The sequence below is a fragment of the Mobula birostris genome, chromosome 15 (genome assembly GCF_030028105.1).
Source record: "Mobula birostris isolate sMobBir1 chromosome 15, sMobBir1.hap1, whole genome shotgun sequence".
NCBI classification, from domain to species: domain Eukaryota; kingdom Metazoa; phylum Chordata; class Chondrichthyes; order Myliobatiformes; family Myliobatidae; genus Mobula; species Mobula birostris.
This window is the reverse complement of record NC_092384.1, coordinates 47,233,408-47,254,993: the sequence shown is the minus strand read 5'-3', so window position 1 is coordinate 47,254,993 and position 21,586 is coordinate 47,233,408. Positions and strand designations below refer to the sequence as shown.

Sequence of the window (21,586 nt, the reverse complement as noted above, 5' to 3'; positions counted from 1 at the left end):
TATACATAAGTAGTAAAAATCTTTACATCTGTCTAAAAGTACAATGTGCAATTTACAGTAATTTGTAATAAATAGTATATACAACAGGACAGTCAATATAACATAGAAATACAATTGTATCAGCATGAATTAATCAGTCTAATGCACTGGTGGAAGAAGTTGTACCAGTGCTTGTTGGTCCTGGCTTTTATGCTGTGGTATTGTTTTGCGGACGGTAGCAGCTGGAACAGTTTGTGGTTGGGGTGACTCAGGTCCCCAATGATCCTTCGGGCTCTTTTTACACATCTGTCTGTGTAAATGTCCTGAATAGTGGGAAGTTCACATCTACAGATGTGCTGGGCTGTCTGCACCACTCTCTGCAGAGTCCTGTGATTAAGGGAAGTACCGTTCCCATACCAGGCGGTGATGCAGCCAGTCAGGATGCTCTCAATTGTGCCCCTGTAGAAAGTTCTTAGGATTTGGGGGCCCATACCAAACTTCTTCAACCATCTGAGGTAAAAGAGGCGCTGTTGTGCCTTTTCCACCACATAGCCCGTAAGGACCATGTAAGATCCTTGGTGATGTGTATACCGAGGAACTTAAAGGTGTTCAACTTCTCAACCCCAAATCCATTGATGTCAATAGGGGTTATCCTGTCTCCATTCCTCCTTTAGTCCACAACCAGCTTCTTTGCTTTTTCAACATTGAGGGAGAGGTTGTTTTCTTGACACCACTGTGTCAGGATGATTACTGTTTCTCTTTAGGCTGCTTCATTATTATTTGAGATTTAGGCCAGTCAATGTACTATCGTCAGCAAATTTAATTAGCAGATTGGAGCTGTGGATGGCAACACAGTCAGGGGTATACAGAGGTTGAAAGAGGGGGCTTAGGACACTGCCCTGAGGGGCACCTGTCTTGAGGGGCAGAGGTGAGGGATCCCACTCTTACCACCTGCCGGCGATCTGACAAGAAGTCTAGGATCCAGCTACACAAGGCAGGGCTAGTTAGTATGTATGTCGAGGCCATTTGATAAATATATTGGAATATATTTGTTAACTGCAGAAATATTACAGTTGTTTGAGTGACTGAATGTTCCATGGATAGAGTTGGATGTAGAACTTAATCATTTATGGTAATGTGGAGCTAAATCATCCTAAATTACTAAATTGCCCCAACAGAACAGTTATCAGTTAGGAATGGGTTTTATAAAAATGTATTGAGCCAAAGTGTTCTGATCCATAGATGCTGCCTGACCTGCTGAGTTCCTCCAGCATTTTGTGTGTGTTGCGCAGATTTCTAGCATCTGCAGATTTTGTCTTTTTTTTTAACATTCTTTGTTTTCTCATTCTTCCAGTTGGGATGTAGGATTCTTGAGCTGAAATATTGACTGTTTCTTTCCTCACTGCTGTTTGACCTGCCAAGCACTCCCAGTATTCTGTTTTTACTTTCAATTTTGATCATCTGCTAGTCCTTGTTGAAAGGCATATTTAACAGTTGGTATAACCTTCCTTTGAACAGAGTAAATGACATAAAGTCAATAGTAATTTATGATGATCAGAGTGATTAAAATTGCATCAAAACATGAGTATAATTAAACATGAAGAGAAATCACACTGACTTAAATTCTTGAGGAAGAGAAGGAATTTTGTTATAGGTGCATTCAAGGAAAATTAGTTCCTTTTAAATGTTTAGTACTTTACCCTATGAAACAGAATGATTGCTTCAAATTGAATACAATTTATTTTTAAACTTCAGTGCAGCACTGAAAAAAGCATAACTTGGATAACCTAAACCAAGACCTTTAAGGTAGTTTAATTAGCCTTAAGTAATTAACGATACTATAATTTTGGTTAACATTCATCCATAAGTACAAGTAAGATAGATGAACTAATTGTATGTCTGCTGTTGTTATTTGTTGTGGGTGTGATCTTGCTGTATCAAAATTAGCCTGCTACATACTGTGTAAGTATGTTTGTTAGGAAATTATATATATATAAATTGTATATTAATATATTGTTCTGAAACCTTTTACATATTGAAATATGTTCAATGCATAATAGATTATGGGAGGGGGTATGAAGATTACAATGTGGCTTTGTCAATTATAATGTTTATAAATTATTTCCTTTACCATGTAGCTACATTAAAACTCAGGACCAGATGTGGTTTTAGGTTAAATGGGGCTATGGGGAAATAGGAGATGAATGCAATGGAATAACTAGCATGGTAACAAAATTTTATAGCTCGAGAGATTTGAGAAGATTGTCTTCCAAAGATAGTTGAGGGGTAATTTTATTAAACATGTTAAGTTATATGGAGGTTTGAAAGATCAGTTATGGAGAAATTGTTTCCAATGGCAAGATGTTCGTTCTCAAAATACACACCAATTTAAGAAATCGCCAAAAAATTCAAGTAAGGAGATTAGAAATATTGAGACAGTAATTTTTAATAATCTATAATCAGTGTGTAAATATATTAGAAGTGGAATTAGTGGTCACCTTCTAAAGAAAATTAGAAATGCGGGGATAAAAGTCAAAGAATGGAGTTACTTAGATGCCTTTTTAAGGAGATGGCATCAGCATGATAGGCTGAGTGATTTATTTCTCTGCCCTATATTGGATGAAAGTGGGGAGGTAATACCAAACTAATGCCACTGCTTTTGCAAGGACAAGGAAAGAGCGTAATTCTATTTTGACAGACTGTAATTGTAGCCTGACAACTATTCGGTAAATTGTGAAAGAAATTTCAATTTTTTAAAGATTAGCTTTATTTGTCAAGTGTAGATGGAAACATACAGTAAAATGTGCCATTTGCATCAATGATTAACACAGTCTAAATATGTACTGGGAAATGCCCCTAAGTGTTGCCTTATTTCTGGTGTCGCTTCGAGGGTTGGGAGAGTATTCTCAATCTCTAGTAATCGCCCATCTCTCTCCCTCTTAGCAGCAGATTCATATGAAATTATATACCCACAGATGACAGCTTTTAATGTCTCCCAGAGTGTGGAATCTGACACCTTGCCATTATCGTTAATTTCTATAAAATCTTTTAATCTAGTGGTGATATTTTCTATAAGTTTCTTATCGGCGAGTAGGGAGGGGTTAAAACGCCAGGAATAGATTCATTTGGAAAGGAAGAGATTTAGGGACGTTGTCAAGGGACTATGGTCAGAAATTAATCTATTATGATATTTTGTATTGGTAACACGAGATATTAAATGAGAGTCAGCCAAAAAATAGTCTATTCTACAACAAGCTTTGTGAACATGAGAATAATAAGAATAGTCCTTGTCGGTGGAATGTTGAACTTGCCAAATATCTACTGAATTCCTAGATTTAATCAAATTATTTAGGACCTGCACTGACACAATATTTGAGGGCGAGCGGGAGGACAATCTATCTAAATATGGATCTAGGTAGCAATTCAAGTCACTGCCGATTATTAAATTTGAATTACTGGCATCTGGAAGTAAATCAAAAAAAAAAACTTTCCTAAGAAAATTTGGCACATCTGTGTTTGGACCATAAATATTAAGGAAGGTTAGTGGAAATTATGCCAGAGATCATAATAAACCTGCCGAGAGGATCTGTGGTCATGGAAGTGAGTTGAAATGGAATATTTTTCCTAAAGAGGATAGCCACACCACTGGCATGAGAAGTAAATGGTAACTGGTAAACCTGCGCTATCCAGCTGGATCTCAACCTGCGTTGCTCAGTTACTTTGATACGGGTTTCCTGTAGAAAAATCACATCTGCAGATAGAGATTTGAGGTGTCTAAAAACTTTATCCCTCTTAGCAACATGACCAAGGCCACGAGACTATTGTAATCTCTTTACCCCCCCAGCTGCGTTCTACCGCAAGGCCTCTGCATATGAGAATAAAAAAGAGATTATTAGAGTTGAGCACAAACATAGCAAACAATGCAAAATAGCTGGCAGCCTCATAAGAGCACAACATACGCAAAAAAAAAATGTCTGAGCATGAGCAAGAACAACACACACCCTAACCCATCCCTCTTCATGTCTTCCTACAACCAGACACATAGTTCCCAATTTCCATCCCAAAAAGAGCTGCTGGGCAGGTAACTAACATTACAGAATTATCACAGGCCCCCTCTCCGAGTAAATTTATAACACAAACTATATAATTCAGTTAAACAAATGCTGTTGGGGCTGGGGAGAGTTATCCAATGTCCACACCTGAAGCTGAACATTCATGACACCAACCCAGATTTAACCCTTATAGTAACAGAAATATATTAAAACATTCTCTGTAATTATATTCCAGTGCGGCATACAGCATTGTAAAACTACATATAACAAGCAGGTCCTTCCCCTTATCCCAACATGGAAACTGGCACAAATATAAGCTGAATAAGCAGTGTCAATATATCTACTCCCTTTTGCGTGCGTTATTCCTTTCCAAGAATTGTGCTGCTTCTATCGGGTCGTCGTATACTTTAGGCGCTCTTCCATCTTGATGATAAATATAGAGCCGAGCCGGATACTGCAGGGTGTGCTTGATTCCTCCATCATGCAGAGTTTGCAGTACATCACGAAAGGCAGGACGTTGAGTCATCACCTCATTAGTATAGTCTGGGAAAATCAAGACCTTGTTTCCCTTGTACTCCATGGGTTGAAGTCTGCTGCAGCACAGGATCAGCTCTTTCACTTGAAAGTGATGGATACGTGCCAAGATGGTGCGTAGCTTAACGCCAGCAGCCGGCTTTGGCTGGAGAGAGCAATGTGCACGATCGACTTTAACCGGGTACGGGAAATGGTCTTTCCCGAGCAACTTGGGAATTAGTCTGGAAACAAATTCAGTAGGTTTACCATCCTCCTCGCCCTCTTGTATGCCAACAATCTTAGTGTTATGTCTTCGGGAACGAGCCTCTAAGTCATGTACTTTAGCTTGGAGCTGGCTATTTTGTCTCATTAGCTCTGAATACTTAGCTTCAAGCTCTTGCACGTGTGCTTCAAGGTTGCTAGCGGTTAGTTCTTGATTAGCCACACGGGCTTGTAAGTCAGCCTGTGAGGCCATAAGCGCCTGAAACTTGGTCTCAAAAATATCAAAGCGGTCATTAATGCTGTACATAACAGACTCAGAAATCTCCTGACCTAATTCCTTGCACATGACGTAAGTTTTATCCGGCGGTATCTCAGACGCGGAGAAGTTCTTTACAGACCTGTGGTTAACACTAACTTCGGTAGCTTGGCAGTCGGTGGTCTTGGCTTTAGTTGCCTTCAGCATTGTCAAACTTTTCCGGACACTTAGTTTAGACATACACTGTTGGTCTATGAATGAATAAAACATGGTATAATAGTAATTTTATCAAGGCCTCGGAGAGGAGCACTGACCAAACACGTCTAATCCATACGCATGTGCACTGGCGCCCCCTTCTCCGTTTCTGATCCCTCTATGAGGATTGGTTTGTGTTCCCTTGTCTTACCGTACATGAAGTCCACAATCAGCTCTTTGGTTTTGCTGATGTTGAGTACAAAGTTGTTGCTGCGGCACCATTCAATTAACCGGTGTATCTCACTCCTTTGTGCCCTTCCGGCACCATCTGGAGCGCAGTTTTAATTGTCAGTGAGATGCAGATGTTATTTCCAATCCACACAGATTGCGGTCTTCCGGTTTGGAAGTTGAGGATCCATTTGCAGAGGGAGGTACAGGGGCCTAGGTCCTGTAGTTTTTTGATCAGGACTGTAGAAATGATGGTATTAAATGCTGAGCTATAGTCAGTGAACAGCATCCTGACATGGGTACTTGCATTGTCCAGGTGATCCAAGGCTGCGTGGAGAGCCATTGTGATTGTGTCCGCTGTAGACCTATTGTGGCAATAGGCAAATTGCAGTGAGTCCAGGTCCTTCCTGAGACTGGTATTGATTCTAGCCATGACCAGCCCCTCAAAGCATTTCATCACCATAGATGTGAGTGCTACTGGATGATAGTCGTTGAGGCAGCTCATGCTACTCTTCATGGGCACTGGTATAATTGTTGCGCTTTTGAAGCAGGTGGGAACTTCTGACTGTAGCACTGAGAGATTTTAAATACTCCTACCAGTTGGTTGGCACAGATTTTCAGAGCCTTACCAGGTACTCCATCAGGCCCTGCTACCTTGTGAGAGTTCAACCTCGAAGTGACCTGACATCAGCCTCTGAAATAGAGATCATAAGGTCATCAGATGCTGCAGGAATCCTCATAGCTGTATATTAGGATCCGTTGAAGTTCAAATCATACATAGATACAGCTGAATGAGACAGCATTTCACTGGGGCCAAGGTGCAAAACATTCAAATAGCAAGCAAACGTTCAGAAATAACGAGTAACATAATTCAAAATATCGAACAAAGAGTATATTCATTTGAAAAAAATAAACATATGTGGTCCAAGACCCTGAACGACAGTGTCCAGCGATCAGTGGTACAGTCTCCCGGCGGTTACAAATGCACACAATCCAGCTTGTCATTTCACCCATCGAACACGGGAAGGCAACACCGTTGGGTGAAGTAAGGCCTCAGCTGATCTCAACCACGCTGTAGCACTTCTGCGTCTCTCATCTGGTCTGCAGCAACAAGCAAGCCTGAGGCTTGAGGCCTAGTTCTCGCTGCAACTGAGGCTACACAACTCCCATCTTGACTGTCCCTCCACCAGGCAAGGCTAACAGGCCTGCAGCAACTTATGTTATCACTGTCCAACAGAGTCTTGTGATCGCAAGGGAAATGTCCAAGACAAAATCCCAGGGTTATATTGCACCAACTCCGAAGCTTCCGAGTAGTAGACAGCAACACAGTCTGCTGCCAGGTCAGCTTCTCTGTACCCAAACCACTTCATCGACACATTGGAAGGCTCTTCAGATATCCCGACAGGCTCCTTTCTTGCTATCCTGACCGGCTCCTCTGTACCCAAACTGGCTATGACACTTCGATACCTTGGCTGGCTCCGCTGCCGCCACCAGTCCAGCTACTCTGATCGACGAGCAGTTCACTGATGGAGTAGCCCTGCAGTATCCGATATTCTTGGATTTGAATGAATCATAAAAAACAGATTTAACAAAGAAAGAAAAGTATAGTACTAACTTGATACTGCACTAAATTTTGTCCAGGTAATGTGCTCAAATCTCAATCATTTAAGAATAAGTAGCTCTGTATTGTGTCTCGTAGCTTAACTATTGGATAACAGCTGTCTGATCGTGTGTGGAATGTGGGAAAGGAATGATGAAGAGGTGGTGCTGGGAAGAAATAGTGGTGTCAGAGCTGTTACCATTTTATGCATTTTCCACCTGTTTGTTTTCTGTGGTAATTTCCCAACTTAATGATGGTGAAGCTGAAAATCTTTTGAATAGTGCTGGCCAAAGATTTTTGTTTCAGTATTGTTGACAGTGGAAAGCTATTGCAGCTGTTGTTGCTTTTCACTCATCCCAGCCATCTGAACAGAAAATCCTTGCTTATATATTAAGGTGGAGAGCTTCAAACGTGAATGGGAATAAATACAATAGCCCTTAAAAATAGGTTCAGGATTGCAATGAGTAATTATAACCCACACCCTAAAGTCTGTTTAATGTAAAATTTACTGAAGTTAAGTTTTAAGTGTCAGCTGTCGTATTTCAGAGCAGCTGACTACAGGCTGCAAGATTAGCTCAACTAGGTCTTCCCAGAATCCTGCCCAGCTGTTTGGAATAACTGTTTGACCAGCAAGCAAAAGCAGCAAGTTTATAAACTAAAGCCCATTACCAGCTAGTCATCAATGGGAGTTGGGATAAGGGGATTTTGTTGGTATCCAGAGGATGGATCAAGTAATGATCTCGGTTCAGAGGAAGATTATTTATCTTCAAGGGTACCTTGCCTTTGTGGGGCATGTGTGGTTGGAGGAGAAGTGGGAGCAGGATGAGGTTGAGATTAAGTTGAAGTCTAAAGCATGATCAGCACTATGGAGGAACAGATTATTGAGAAGTGGGGAGAGTATTTTGTCTTGATGCCTGGGATCCTCCAAAGGTAATTAGAGAGGGATGAAGGTTCTGGCTGCTATTGGGATGTGAAAACTCTCATGACATCTTTTTGAAGAAGATCAAGAGCAGTTTTCTGTGTTCTATCCATAGTTTTTGCTTGTTCAATATTACTGAAACTGATTGACTGTTTGCGGAAGCTGTCTGTGTAAAAAAAAAAATGCAGTGTTTCCTGCATTATAACAGTGATTACATTTCCAAGGTATTTCTTAGGCGAAAGTGCTTTGTGTCCTGATAGGGATGTTGTTGTGTGAATGAAGTCAGTGGTGAAAAGTACCGGTAGATACAAAGCAGCTTCTTTATTCGATAAAACAAGGTACAGCAGGCATCATATGGAGATGCTTTCGGTTGAAAGGTCTCGCTGGCCCAATGTGGGGCTCGATATTCTATGTGCTAAACATCAAAGGACATTTCCATAGTTACAAAGTTTGGGCAATGCTTTCTTTGAAACTGCATACAAACTTCACACCTCCCTATTCGTACGCACACCATAGACATCAAGTGAATTTTAATCTGCATTGTGTGGTCTGAAATTCAGGCCAGGCAGCATCTCTAGGAAGAGGTACAGTCGACGTTTCAGGCCGAGACCCTTCGTCAGGACTAACTGAAGGAAGATTGAGTGAGAGATTTGAAAGTTGGAGGGGGAGGGGGAGATCCAAAATGATAGGAGAAGACAGGAGGGGGAGGGATGGAGCCAAGAGCTGGACAGGTGATAGGCAAAAGGGGATACGAGAGGATCATGGGACAGGAGGTCCGGGAAGAAAGACAAGGTGGGGGGGGGAACCCAGAGGATGGGCAAGGGGTATATTCAGAGGGACAGAGGGAGAAAAAGGAGAGTGAGAGAAAGAATGTGTGTATAAAAATAAATAACAGATGGGGTACGAGGGGGAGGTGGGGCATTAGCGGAAGTTAGAGAAGTCGATGTTCATGCCATCAGGTTGGAGGCTACCCAGACGGAATATAAGGTGTTGTTCCTCCAACCTGAGTGTGGCTTCATCTTTACAGTAGAGGAGGCCGTGGATAGACATGTCAGAATGGGAATGTGATGTGGAATTAAAATGTGTGGCCACTGGGAGATCCTGCTTTCTCTGGCGGACAGAGCGTAGGTGTTCAGCAAAGCGGTCTCCCAGTCTGCGTCGGGTCTCGCCAATATATAAAAGGCCACATCGGGAGCACCGGACGCAGTATATCACCCCAGCCGACTCACAGGTGAAGTGTCACCTCACCTGGAAGGACTGTTTGGGGCCCTGAATGGTGGTAAGGGAGGAAGTGTAAGGGCATGTGTAGCACTTGTTCCGCTTACATGGATAAGTGCCAGAAGGGAGATCAGTGGGGAGGGATGGGGGGGACGAATGGACAAGGGAGTCGCATAGGGAGCGATCCCTGCGGAAAGCGGGGGGGGGGGGGAGGGAAAGATGTGCTTAGTGGTGGGATCCCGTTGGAGATGGCGGAAGTTACGGAGAATAATATGTTGGACCCGGAGGCTGGTGGGGTGGTAGTTGAGGACCAGGGGAACCCTATTCCTAGTGGGGTGGGCGGGAGGATGGAGTGAGAGCAGATGTACGTGAAATGGGAGAGATGCGTTTAAGAGCAGAGTTGATAGTGGAGGAAGGGAAGCCCCTTTCTTTAAAAAAGGAGAACATCTCCCTCGTCCTAGAATGAAAAGCCTCATCCTGAGAGCAGATGCGGCGGAGACGGAGGAATTGCGAGAACGGGATGGCGTTTTTGCAAGAGACAAGGTGAGAAGAGGAATAGTCCAGTTAGCTGTGAGAGTCAGTAGGCTTATAGTAGACATCAGTGAATAAGCTGTCTCCAGAGACAGAGACAGAAAGATCTAGAAAGGGGAGGGAGGTGTCGGAAATGGACCAGGTAAACTTGAGGGCAGGGTGAAAGTTGGAGGCAAAGTTAATAAAGTCAACGAGTTCTGCATGCGTGCAGGAAGCAGCGCCAATGCAGTCGTCGATGTAGCGAAGGAAAAGTGGGGGACAGATACCAGAATAGGCACGGAACATAGATTGTTCCACAAAGCCAACAAAAAGGCAGGCATAGCTAGGACCCATACGGGTGCCCATAGCTACACCTTTAGTTTGGAGGAAGTGGGAGGAGCCAAAGGAGAAATTATTAAGAGTAAGGACTAATTCCGCTAGACGGAGCAGAGTGGTGGTGGAGGGGAACTGATTAGGTCTGGAATCCAAAAAGAAGCGTAGAGCTTTGAGACCTTCCTGATGGGGGATGGAAGTATATAAGGACTGGACATCCATGGTGAAAATAAAGCGGTGGGGGCCAGGGAACTTAAAATCATCGAAAAGTTTAAGAGCGTGAGAAGTATCATGAACATAGGTAGGAAGGGATTGAACAAGGGGGGATAAAACCATGTCGAGGTATGCAGAAACGAGTTCGGTGGGGCAGGAGCAAGCTGAGACAATAGGTCGGCCAGGACAGGCAGGTTTGTGAATCTTGGGTAGGAGGTAGAAACGGGAAGTGTGAGGTGTGGGAACTATAAGGTTGGTAGCAGTGGATGGGAGATCCCCTGAGCGGATAAAGTCGGTGATGGTGTGGGAGACAATGGCCTGGTGCTCCTTAGTGGGGTCACGATCGAGGGGTAGATAAGAGGAGGTATCCGCGAGTTGTCGCTGTGCCTCGGCAAGGTAGCGAGACCCGACACAGACTGGGAGACCACTTTGCTGAACACCTATGCTCTGTCCGCCAGAGAAAGCAGGATCTCCCAGTGGCCACACATTTTAATTCCACATCCCATTCCCATTCTGACATGTCTATCCACGGCCTCCTCTACTGTAAAGATGAAGCCACACTCAGGTTGGAGGAACAACACCTTATATTCCGTCTGGGTAGCCTCCAACCTGATGGCATGAACATCAACTTCTCTAACTTCCGCTAATGCCCCACCTTCCCCTTGTACCCCATCTGTTATTTTTATACACACATTCTTTCTCTCACTCTCCTTTTTCTCCCTCTGTCTCTCTGAATATACCCCTTGCCCATCCTCTGGGTTCCCCTCCCCCACCTTGTCTTTCTTCCCAGACCTCCTGTCCCATGATCCTCTCGTATCCCTTTCGCCAATCACCTGTCCAGCTCTTGGCTCCATCCTTCCCCCTCCTGTCTTCTCCTATCATTTTGGATCTCCCTCTCCCCCTCCAACTTTCAAATCTCTTACTAACTCTTCCTTCAGTTAGTCCTGACGAAGGGTCTCGGCCTGAAACGTCGACTATACCTCTTCCTAGAGATGCTGCCTGGCCTGCTGCATTCACCAGTAACTTTGATGTGTGTTGCTTGAATTTCCAGCATCTGCAGAATTCCTGTTGTTTGTGGTCTGAGATTCACAGGTTTTAGATACCCATTGTTTCGAGCTGCACTCCAAATGAAATCCACAATACATATTCAGATGAGAAGACCGGTAGCCAAAGTCATCCACTAAATGTAAATGTGCTAAACCCAAAAATTGTTCTAATAGGGACATTACTTAAACTGCAACTGCAAATTTTCAGATTTGCAAATAATTTGATTTCTTAAATGACACTTTTAAGTTAAATGAATATTTCGACTTTGAAGATGTTCATATAATCTAAACTATGATGTGTACTGTGATTGGGTGATTACCCTTGATTGGTGCCCACGTTGGGGCCCTCCTTATCAACACTGAATCATTTCATTTTGAAGGCCACATTATTTATAAATTTATCTTTTTCTTCCCCTTTTCTATTTTTTTGACAGGTTGAATGCATCATTGTCATCTTGCCCCGAGAAGGATGAATTGATTCTCTTTGGGGGTGAATATTTCAACGGTCAAAAAGTAAAGTATATCATTTTATAACAGTGTTATAATCATGCAGAAATCTGCCAAATCTATGTCAACTACCTCTTTATCCTAATCCTACATTAATTCCAGTGGCCAATTGATCAACTAATCTGCACGTCCATGAGATATTGAAGGAAATAATATTCTGGAGGAAATTTGTGCGGTCACGTAGAAATCATGTAGTATCCACACAGGCAGCCCTGAGGTCAGGGTTGAACCCAGGTCCCTCATGTCGTGATGCAGACACTGTACTTAGCTACACCACTGTGCCATCCCAGACTAGACTACTGAACAAGTAATTTATAGCAATTAAATATTAGTCAAGCACAACTTACATTTATTTCTCTTCTTCACAACTCTCCTGCCAAATTCTCTAAATTTGATTGGACATTTTGCCCCTCCAATTAAAGGAGACAAATAATTTACCTTCCATCCCCAGTCTATGCAAATAATGTAATATGTGATCTAATGTAATATGTGTTAAAGTTGTCCCTGAATGACAATGATAAGTAAATGAACCAATTTATTTATACACCACAGATTGTGAAATCACATAATTGCTGAACTCTAGTTGCAAAAGAAAATAATGTTACAGCTTTTCTTCTACCAAGCACAGTCAGTTTTGGCCACGTAACGAAAAAGGGGGGGCTGGTAAATAATCACTTTGTTTTCGGGCTAGTGATCCCCTGTAAACTTTATACATTTACTTTGATTATTACAAACAGCTGGATGGTAATTATTGTGTTTACTATTTCAGAAATATTTGAGTAATATTGTAAATTTATTCTTTGATTAAGCATTCTTTGTTGTTTACGTAGTTAATTACCAGTTGCGTGTAAAAGAACATGAATGGCATACGTCATTACACCACCACATCGTAAGCACGCGCTTCACTAAAGTGAAATGAAGAATGTACATGAGTTATCCCTGGACTCATGTTTTTCTTTCGATTAGTTTTATGTTTTGGAATTAGAAAACTTAACAGTGGCAGCAAGTAAGCTTTGAAACTAACCTGAGACAACTACCTACCTGTTAAAATGCAGTAAGATGTTTGAGTTTTTAAAAAAAGTGCAGCATGCTTACTTCATGAGGTGAGAAATGGTCAAGTAAAAAAAAGTACAACCCATTTCTTTGCAAGAGGAGAGAGATGTTCGAGTTTCAAAAAGCGCAGTACATGTCTCTTCAGGAAAGGATGACAGAAAATGGACAAAATTCATGGGTTCAGAAACAGTTGCGTACTGGGTGATAATAAATAAATAAAAGGCAGAAATGGCTGGCGATATTGGAAAGATAGACGCATTCGATTGCACAAAAGATAACTGAGTGATGTATACTGAACAAATTGATCAGTATTTTAAAACAAGTGGAATAGCTGATGAGAAACGAGTGCCAGTTTTGCTGAGTGTAATTGGTGGAAGAGCATACAGTTTGCTTAGAAGCTTGACTGCTGCAGCCAAAATAAGCTTTGCTGAAATAGTGAATGTAATGCCGGAACATTTAGAACCGAAACCATTGTTGATTGCAGAGTGCTTTAGGTTTCATAAGCAGAATCAAAAGGAAGAAAGGTCCATTTCTGCTTACGTGGCTGAATTGAAGAAATTGTCCAAGCTTTGCCAGTTTAGTAATGTGATTAATGATGCACTGAGAAATAGTTTGCTTTGTGGAATCTTACAAGAAAGCACTCAAAAATGGCTTGTAACTGAAGCACAACTCACATTTAAAAGACCAGTTGAATTGCAGTATCAGTGGAAACAGCAGACAGAGACAGAATTCCTGCTGCTGCCTGTAAGGTGTTTGTACGTTCTCCCCTTGACAGCATTGGTGCTCCAGTTTCCTCCCACTGTGCAAAGACGTACTGGTTAGTAGGTTAATTGGCCATTGTAAATTGTCCTGTAATTCGGCTAGGATTAAATCGGGGGATTGCTGAGCAGTGTAGCTGAAGGGCTAGAGGTGCCTATGGTGTACTGTATCTTAATAAAATAAAATTTTAAAAAATTGAGTTGCAGTCAGGAATGAAAGTGAGCATGAACAATTACAGTATCTAAGCAGATACTGGCCTGGCCAAACAAATTTTGTTACCATTGTGCCAGGAGCTCACATAGGCAATGCAGAAAATGCAACAAAGTAGGGCACATATAAAGAGCATGTCAGGCGGACAAAAATAAATGGATTGCACAGGGAAGAATAAAAACTTACAAAGTCAAGTTGCAGTTTCAAAAAGAGCACTAATCTGCCTGCTGTTGATGGAAAAAAATCTGATAATGAAGAAAGTGACACAGGACTGGATAGCCTGGAGATATACAATCTGAAAGCTAGCAATAGATTATCAATGTGGTTTACACCAGAAGTGAGTGGCAAATTAATTAAAATGGAATTGAACACTGATTCCACTGTTTCAGTCATTCCACAAAATGAGCTTTGAATGGCATATCAAAGATATTAAACTGAAGCCTGTAGCTATAACTCCTGTGGGAATGACCTTTAACAGTGAAATACAAAAACCAACAAACCACAATGGGTTTGTTGCATACAGGTAATAAAAGTGGGTGGTAAGTTGGATGATTGAGAAGCTTTTAAAATCCAACAAAAGACAACTAAAAAGACATAAGAAGGGAAAAGCTGAAATATGAGGACAAGCTAGCCAATAATATACTTTATTGTCGCCAAACAATTGGTACTAAAATGTATAATCGTCACAGCGATATTTGATTCTGTGCTTCACACTCCCTGGATTACAAATATTAAATATTATAAATATTTAAAATAGTTAAAATTAGTAAATATTAAAAATTTAAATTATAAATCATAAATAGAAAATAGAAAAATGGGAAATAAGTTAGTGCAAAAAAACTGAGAGGCAGGCCCGGATATTTGGAGGGTACGGCCCAGATCCGGGTCAGGATCCGTTCAGCAGTCTTATCACAGTTGGAAAGAAGCTGTTCCCAAATCTGGCCGTACGAGTCTTCAAGCTCCTGGACCTTCTCCCGGAGGGAAGAGGGACGAAAAGCCTGTTGGCTGGGTGGGTCATGTCCTTGATTATCCTGGCAGCACTGCTTCGACAGCGTGCGGTGTAAAGTGAGTCCACAGACGGAAGATTGGTTTGTGTGATGTGCTGCGCCGTGTTCACGATCTTCTGCAGCTTCTTTCGGTCTTGGACAGGCCAACTTCCATACCAGGTTGTGATGCACCCTAGAAGAATGCTTTCTACGGTGCATCTATAAAAAATTAGTGAGGGTTTTAGGGGACAGGCCAAATTTCTTTAGTTTTCTCAGGAAGTAAAGGCGCTGGTGGGCCTTCTTGGCAGTAAACTGTGCTTGGTTGAACCAAGTCAGGTCATTTGTGATATTGACGCCGAGGAACTTAAAGCTTTTGACCTGTTCCACTTGCGCACCACCGATGTAAATTGGGTCGTGCAGTCCACTACTCCTTCTGAAGTCAACAATCAATTCCTTCGTCTTGCTGACGTTGAGAGATAGGTTATTGTCTTCGCACCATGCCACCAGGTTCTTAATTTCCTGTCTGTACTCAAAACTCATCATTACCCGAGATACGGCCTACAATTGCTGTGTCATCAGCAAACTTATATATTGAGTTCGATGGAAACTTGCTACACAATCATGGGTGTACAGTGAGTATAGCAGGGGGCTGAGTACACAGCCTTGTGGGCACCGGTGCTCAGAGTGATTGTAGAGGAGAGCTTGTCCCCTATTTTTACAGCCTGGGTCCTGTCTGTGAGGAAGTTGAAGATCCAGCTGCAGATCTGAGTGCTCAAGGCCCAGGTTCTGGAGCTTAGGGATCAGTTTATTGGGAATGATGGTATTAAAGGCAGAGTTGTAGTCAATGAAAAGGAGCCTTACATATGCGCCTTTATTCTCTAGGTGTTCTAAGGAGGAATGTAGGGCCAGAGAGATGGCATCTGCCATTGATCTGTTGCTCCGGTAGGCGAATTGCAAAGCGTCGAGGTTGACCGGTGGGCTGTGGTTGATGTGTGCCATAACCAATCGCTCGAAGCACTTCACAGCAATTAATGTCAGAGCCACAGGTCGATAGTCATTCAGGCATGCCACCTTGCTCTTCTTCGGCACTGGGATTATCGTTGCCTTTTTAAAACATGAGGGGATCTTAGACTGAAGCAAGGAGCAGTTGATGTCAGCAAACACTCCAGCTAACTCGCTTGCACAGGCCCAGGGAACTTGTCCCGGGACGCCATCTGGGCCCATCGCCTTCCTTGGATTTCCCTTCAGGAACACCCTTCTAACATCCTCCTTGGTGACGATGGATCTCGATGCCACCAGGTCCGGTTCATCCAGAGGGAGCAGGACACTCCTTTTCTGTTCGAATCTTGTGTAGAATACGTTAAGTTCGTCAGGAAGAGAAGCACCACAGTTATTGATATTCCCAGTCTTTTCTTTGCGCCCAGTGATCTCATTTAGACCTTGCCATAGTCTACTGGCATCCCTCTGGTTAGCCTGGGCTTCCAACTTGGCTCGATATTGCCTCTTGGCGCCCTTAATGGCTTTCCAGAGTTCACGCCTGGATTCTGTGTAGCGACTGGTATCCCCGGACCTAAAAGCCGCAGCTCTAGCCTTTAAAGGGGACTTGACCTCATAATTCATCCAAGGTTTCCGATTAGGGAATACCCGGATCGTCTTGCGAGACACACAGTCCTCCATGCATTTCCAAATAAAGTCCGTGACAGCTGAGGCATACTCATCGACGTTAGCTGCTGTGTCCTTGTATACTAACCAGTCCACCAATTCAAAGCAGTCACGGAGGACCTCATCCATTTCCTCCATCCAACGCGACACTACTTTTGACACTGTGATCTCCCACTTCTGTTTCTGTTAGTAAGCCGGGAGGAGGAGTACGGCCTGTTGGTCCGATTTTCCGAAGTGAGGTTGTGGGACGGAATGGTAGGCATCCTTGACTGCTGTGTAGCAGTGGTCAAGTATATTCAGGCCTCTAGTGGGGCAGGAGACATGTTGGTATAACTTTGGCAGCGCCTCTCTAAGGTTGGCCTGGTTAAAGTCTCCGGCTGTAATGAGCAAAGCCTCCAGATACCTGGTCTCAAGTTCATTGATGTTGGCATACAGTATGTTCTGAGCACACTCCACGTCCGCCTGTGGGGAATGTAGACTGCTGTCAGTATGACCGAGGTGAACTTCAGTGGCAGATAGTAGGGACGACACTTCAGCGACAGGTGTTCCAGGTCCAGGCTGAAGGAGCTTGTCAGTGCCACAGTGTCCGAGCACCACCCAGTGTTGATCAGTAGGGAGACACCACTTCCCCTTGTCTTGCCCGCAGACGCTGTGCGGTCCATCCGATGGATCGAAAATCGCTTCGGTCGGATGGCACAGTAGGGGGTGGCGGGGAGAGCCAGGTTTCGGTGAAACAGAATACACAGCAGTTCTGCATCTCCCTGCAGTAGATGAGTCTCCCTGCAAGATCATCCACCTTGTTCTCTATGGCTTGCACATTAGCTAGAAGGATGGTGGGCATAGGGACCCTGAAGCCCCTCAGCTTCAATCTGACCAGCAGCCCAGCTCTTTTCCCACGCTTCCTTGGTAAGTAGTGCATCTTTCCAGGTCTCCATCGATGCAGTGTGTTGTTGTCAGCTCTTTGATGTTGGTGGCAGATAAACTTAATGGGTACTTTGCATCAGTCTTCACCATGGAAGACACTAGCAGTGTGCTAGAGGTCAGTGAGTGTCAGGGAGCAGGAGTAAGTGCTATTGCTATTACAAAGGGAAAAAGTGCTAGACAAGCTGAAAGATCTTAAGGTGGATAAGTCACCTGGACCAGATGGACTAGATCCCAGAGTCTTGGGAGAAGTTTCTAAAGAGATAATGGATGCATTGTTCATGATCTTTCAAGAATCACATGATTGTGGCATGGTCCTGGAGAACTGGAAGGCTGCAAATGTCACTCCGCTCTTTAAGAAGGGAAGAAGACAAAAGAAAGGAAATTATAGGCCAGTTAATCTAACCTCAGTGGTTGGGAAACTGTTGGAGTCTATTGTTGGGGTACTTGGAGACTAATGATAAAATAAGTCAAAGTCAGCATGGTTTCTGTGAAGGGAAATCTTGCCTGACAAATCTGTTAGAGCTCTTTGAGGAAGTAACCAGCAGAGTGGACAAAGGGAAGGCAGTGGATGTTATTTACTTGGATTTTCAGAAGGCATTGATGAAGTGCTGCACATAAAGCTGCTTAAGATAAAATCCTATGGCGTTACAGGAAAGATACTGGCATGGATAGAGGAATGCTGACAGACAGGAGGCAGCAAGTGGGAATAAAGGGGGACTTTTCTGGTTGACTGCCAGTGACTAGTGGTGTTCCTCAGGAGTCAGTATTAGGACCGCTACTTTTTCACATTGTTTGTCAATGATTTGGATGTTAGAATTGATGGCTTTGTGGCAAAATTCGCTGATGATACGATGATAGGTGGAGGTGTAGGTAGTGCCGAGGAAGCAATACAATTGTAGCAGGACTTGGACAAATTGGAAGAATTGGCAAAAAAGTGGCAGATGGAATGCAGTGTTGTGAAATGTATGATAATGCATTTTGGCAAAAGGAACAATAGTGCAGACTGTTATCTAAATGGGGAGAAAATTCGAACATCAGGAGGGACTTCGGAGTCCTCATACAAGACTCCCAGAAGGTTAATTTACAGGTTGAGTTTGTGGTAAAGAAGGCAAATGCAATGTTGGCATTTATTTCAAGTGAAATAGAATATAAAAGCAAGGAGATCATGCTGAGGCTTTATAAGACACCAGTCAGGCCACACTTCAAGTATTGAGTTTTGAGCCCCATATCTCAGAAAGGATGTGTGTTATTATTAGAGAGAGTCCAGTAGAGGTTCATGAGGATGATTCCAGGAATGAAGGGGTTAACATATGAGGAGTGTTTGGCAGCTTTGGGCTTGTACTCACTGGAATTTACAAGAATATAGGGGGATCTCATTGAAACCTACCACATGTTGAAAGGACTAGATAGGGTGGATGTGGAAAAGGATGTTTCCTATGCTGGGGATATTCAGAACCAGAGGGCACAGCCTCAAAATTGAGTGGCAACCTTTTAGAACAGAGGTAATGAGCAATTTTTTCAGCCAGAGTGAAGAGGGAGCTGTAGTGATAGGGAACTCAATAGTGAGGGGAACAGACAGGAGATTCTGTAAACTTGAGTGGGACTCCCGGATGGTATGTTGCCTCCCAGGTGCCAGGGTCCGGGCCGTCTCAGATCGCGTCCACGACATTTTAGAGAAGGAGTGACAGCAGCCAGATGACTTTGTACAAATTGGTATCAATGATGTAGGAAGGAAAAGCAAAGAGGTCTTGAAAAGAAAATTTGGAAATCTAAGAAGCAGAACCTCCCGGGTAGTAATTTCCGGATTGCTGCCTGTGCCCCACACCAGTGAGGGTAGAAACAGGATGACTTGGCAGATAGATGCCTGGCTGAGAAGCTGGTGCAGGGGGCAGGGCTTCAGGTCCTTGGATCATTGGGATCTCTTCTGGGGGAGGTACGACCTGTTCAAAAGTGACGGGTTGCACCTGAACCCAAAGGAGACCAATGTTCTTGCAGGCAGGTTTGATAGAGCTTTTGGGGAGGGTTTAAACTAATTTGACAGGGGGTGGGAACCGGAGTGCAGGGACTCAGGATACGACGACGGTAAAAAAAGTAAATATAGCGTGCAGTCAGGAAGGGCAGGCAGGTGATGGGACCTAGTTGCAGCCAACAGGGTGAGTATCAAAACATTAGGGATGCAGAATCAGAAAGGATGGCGAATACGGTACACAAGGTGTTGACCTAGTATAAGAAATAAGGTGGATGGTCTTGTTGCACTATTACAGATTGCCAGGTATGATGTAGCCATCTCTGAATCATGGCTGAAGGATGGTTGTAGTTGGGAGCTGAATGTCCAAGGTTACACATTATATCGGAGGGATGGGAAGGTAGGCAGAGGGGATGGTGTGCCTCTTCTGGTAAAGAATGCCATCAAATCAGTAGAAAGATGTGACATAGGATCGGAAGATGTTGAATCTTTGTCCAGGTGCAGGTCAGTGGAACAAGGCAGAAAAATGGTTCGGCACAGCCAAGAAAGCCCAAAAGGCCTGTTTCTGTGCTGTAATGTTCTATGGCTTGGATTAAGAAACTGCAAGGGTAAAAGGATGTTGATAGCAGTTATATACAGGCCTCCCAACAATAACTGGGAGGCGGACCACAAATTACAGCAGGAAATAGAAAAGGCGTGTCAAAAGGGCAATGTTATGGTAGTCATGGGAGATTTTAACATGCAGGTAAATTGGGGAAAATCAGTTTGGTAATGGATCTCAAGAGAGTGAGGTTGTTGAATGCCTAAGAGATGGCTTTTTAGAGCAGTTTGTCATTGAGCCTACTAAGGGATCAGCTATACTGGATTAGGTGTTATATAGTGAACCGGAGGTGATTAGGGAGCTTAAGGTAAAAGAACCCTTAGGAGCCAGTGATCACAATATGGTTGAGTTCAACTTGAAATTTGATAGGGAGAAAGTAAAGTCTGATGAAGCAGTATTTCAATTGAGTAGCGGAAATTACAATGGTATGAGAGAGGAGCTGGCCATAGTAAGTTAGAAGGAGCTACTGGCAGGGATGTCAGCAGAGCAGCAATGGTGTGCGTTTCTGGGGAAAAAAGAGGAAGGTGCAGGGCATATAGATTCCAAAAATGAAAAATGGTAAAATAGTACAACCGTGGCTGACAAGGGAAGTCAAAGCTATTGTAAAAGCAAAAGAAAGGGCATGCAACAAAGCAAAAATTAGTGGGAAGATAGAGGATTGGCAAGTTTTTAAAAACCTACAGAGAGCAACTAAAAAAATCATTATAAGGGAAAAGATGAAATATGAAAGCAAGCTAGCAAATAATATCAAAGTGCACAGTAAAAGTTTTTTCCAAGTATGTTAAAAATAAAAGAGAAATGAGAATGGATGTAGGACCGTTAGAAAATGAGGTAGGAGAAATAATAACGGGGGACAGAGATGGCTGATGAACTACATGAGTATTTTGCATCAGTCTTCACTGTGGAAGACACTAGCAGTATGCCTGATGTAGTGTGTGAAGGAGGAGAAGTGGGTGTGGTTGCTATTACCAGAGAGAATGTGCTCAAAAAGCTGAAAGACCTAAAGGTGCATAAGTCACCCGACAAGATCTACTGCACCCTAGTGTTCTGAAACAGGTAGTGTTAGAAATTGTAGTGGCATTAGAAATTATCTTTCAAAAATCATTGGAGTCTGACATGATGCCAGAGGACTGGAAAATTGCAAGCGTCACTCCACTCTAAGAAAGGAGGAAGACAGCAGAAAGGAAATTATAGATCAGTTAGCCTAATCTTAGTGGTTAGGAAGATGTTAAGGTTGAGGTGATCGAGTACTTGGTGACACAGGACAAGATAGTACAAAGTCAGCATGGTTTCCTTCAGGGAAAATCCTGCCTGACGAACCTATTGGAATTCTTTGAGGAGATTACAAGTAGGATGGACAAAGGGGTTGCAGTGGATGTTGTTTATTTGGACTTTCAGAAGGCCTTTGATAAAGTACCAGACATGAGGCTGCTTACCAAGTTAAGAGCCCATGGTATTACAGGAAATTTACTAACATGGATAGAATATTGGCTGATTGATAGGAGGCAGCGAGTGGAAATAAAAGGATCCTTTTCTGGTTGGCTGCCAGTGACTAGTGGCGTTCCACTGAGGTTAGTGATGGGACCGCTTTTTATGCTGTATATCAGTGATTTAGATGATGGAATGGATGGCTT

The 21,586-nt window shown here is 43.1% G+C and overlaps 1 protein-coding gene across 2 annotated transcripts in view; it reads left to right on the top strand.

Annotated features, from left to right (window-relative positions):
- klhdc4 (kelch domain containing 4) overlaps positions 1–21,586 on the top strand; it is a 98,801-nt gene that overhangs the window by 7,838 nt on the left and 69,377 nt on the right. For both annotated transcript variants that reach the window (XM_072279724.1, XM_072279723.1), the window contains exon 3: positions 11,719–11,797. In XM_072279724.1, the coding sequence (XP_072135825.1) occupies positions 11,719–11,797 (79 nt within the window). The remainder of the gene's footprint in view (positions 1–11,718; positions 11,798–21,586) is intronic.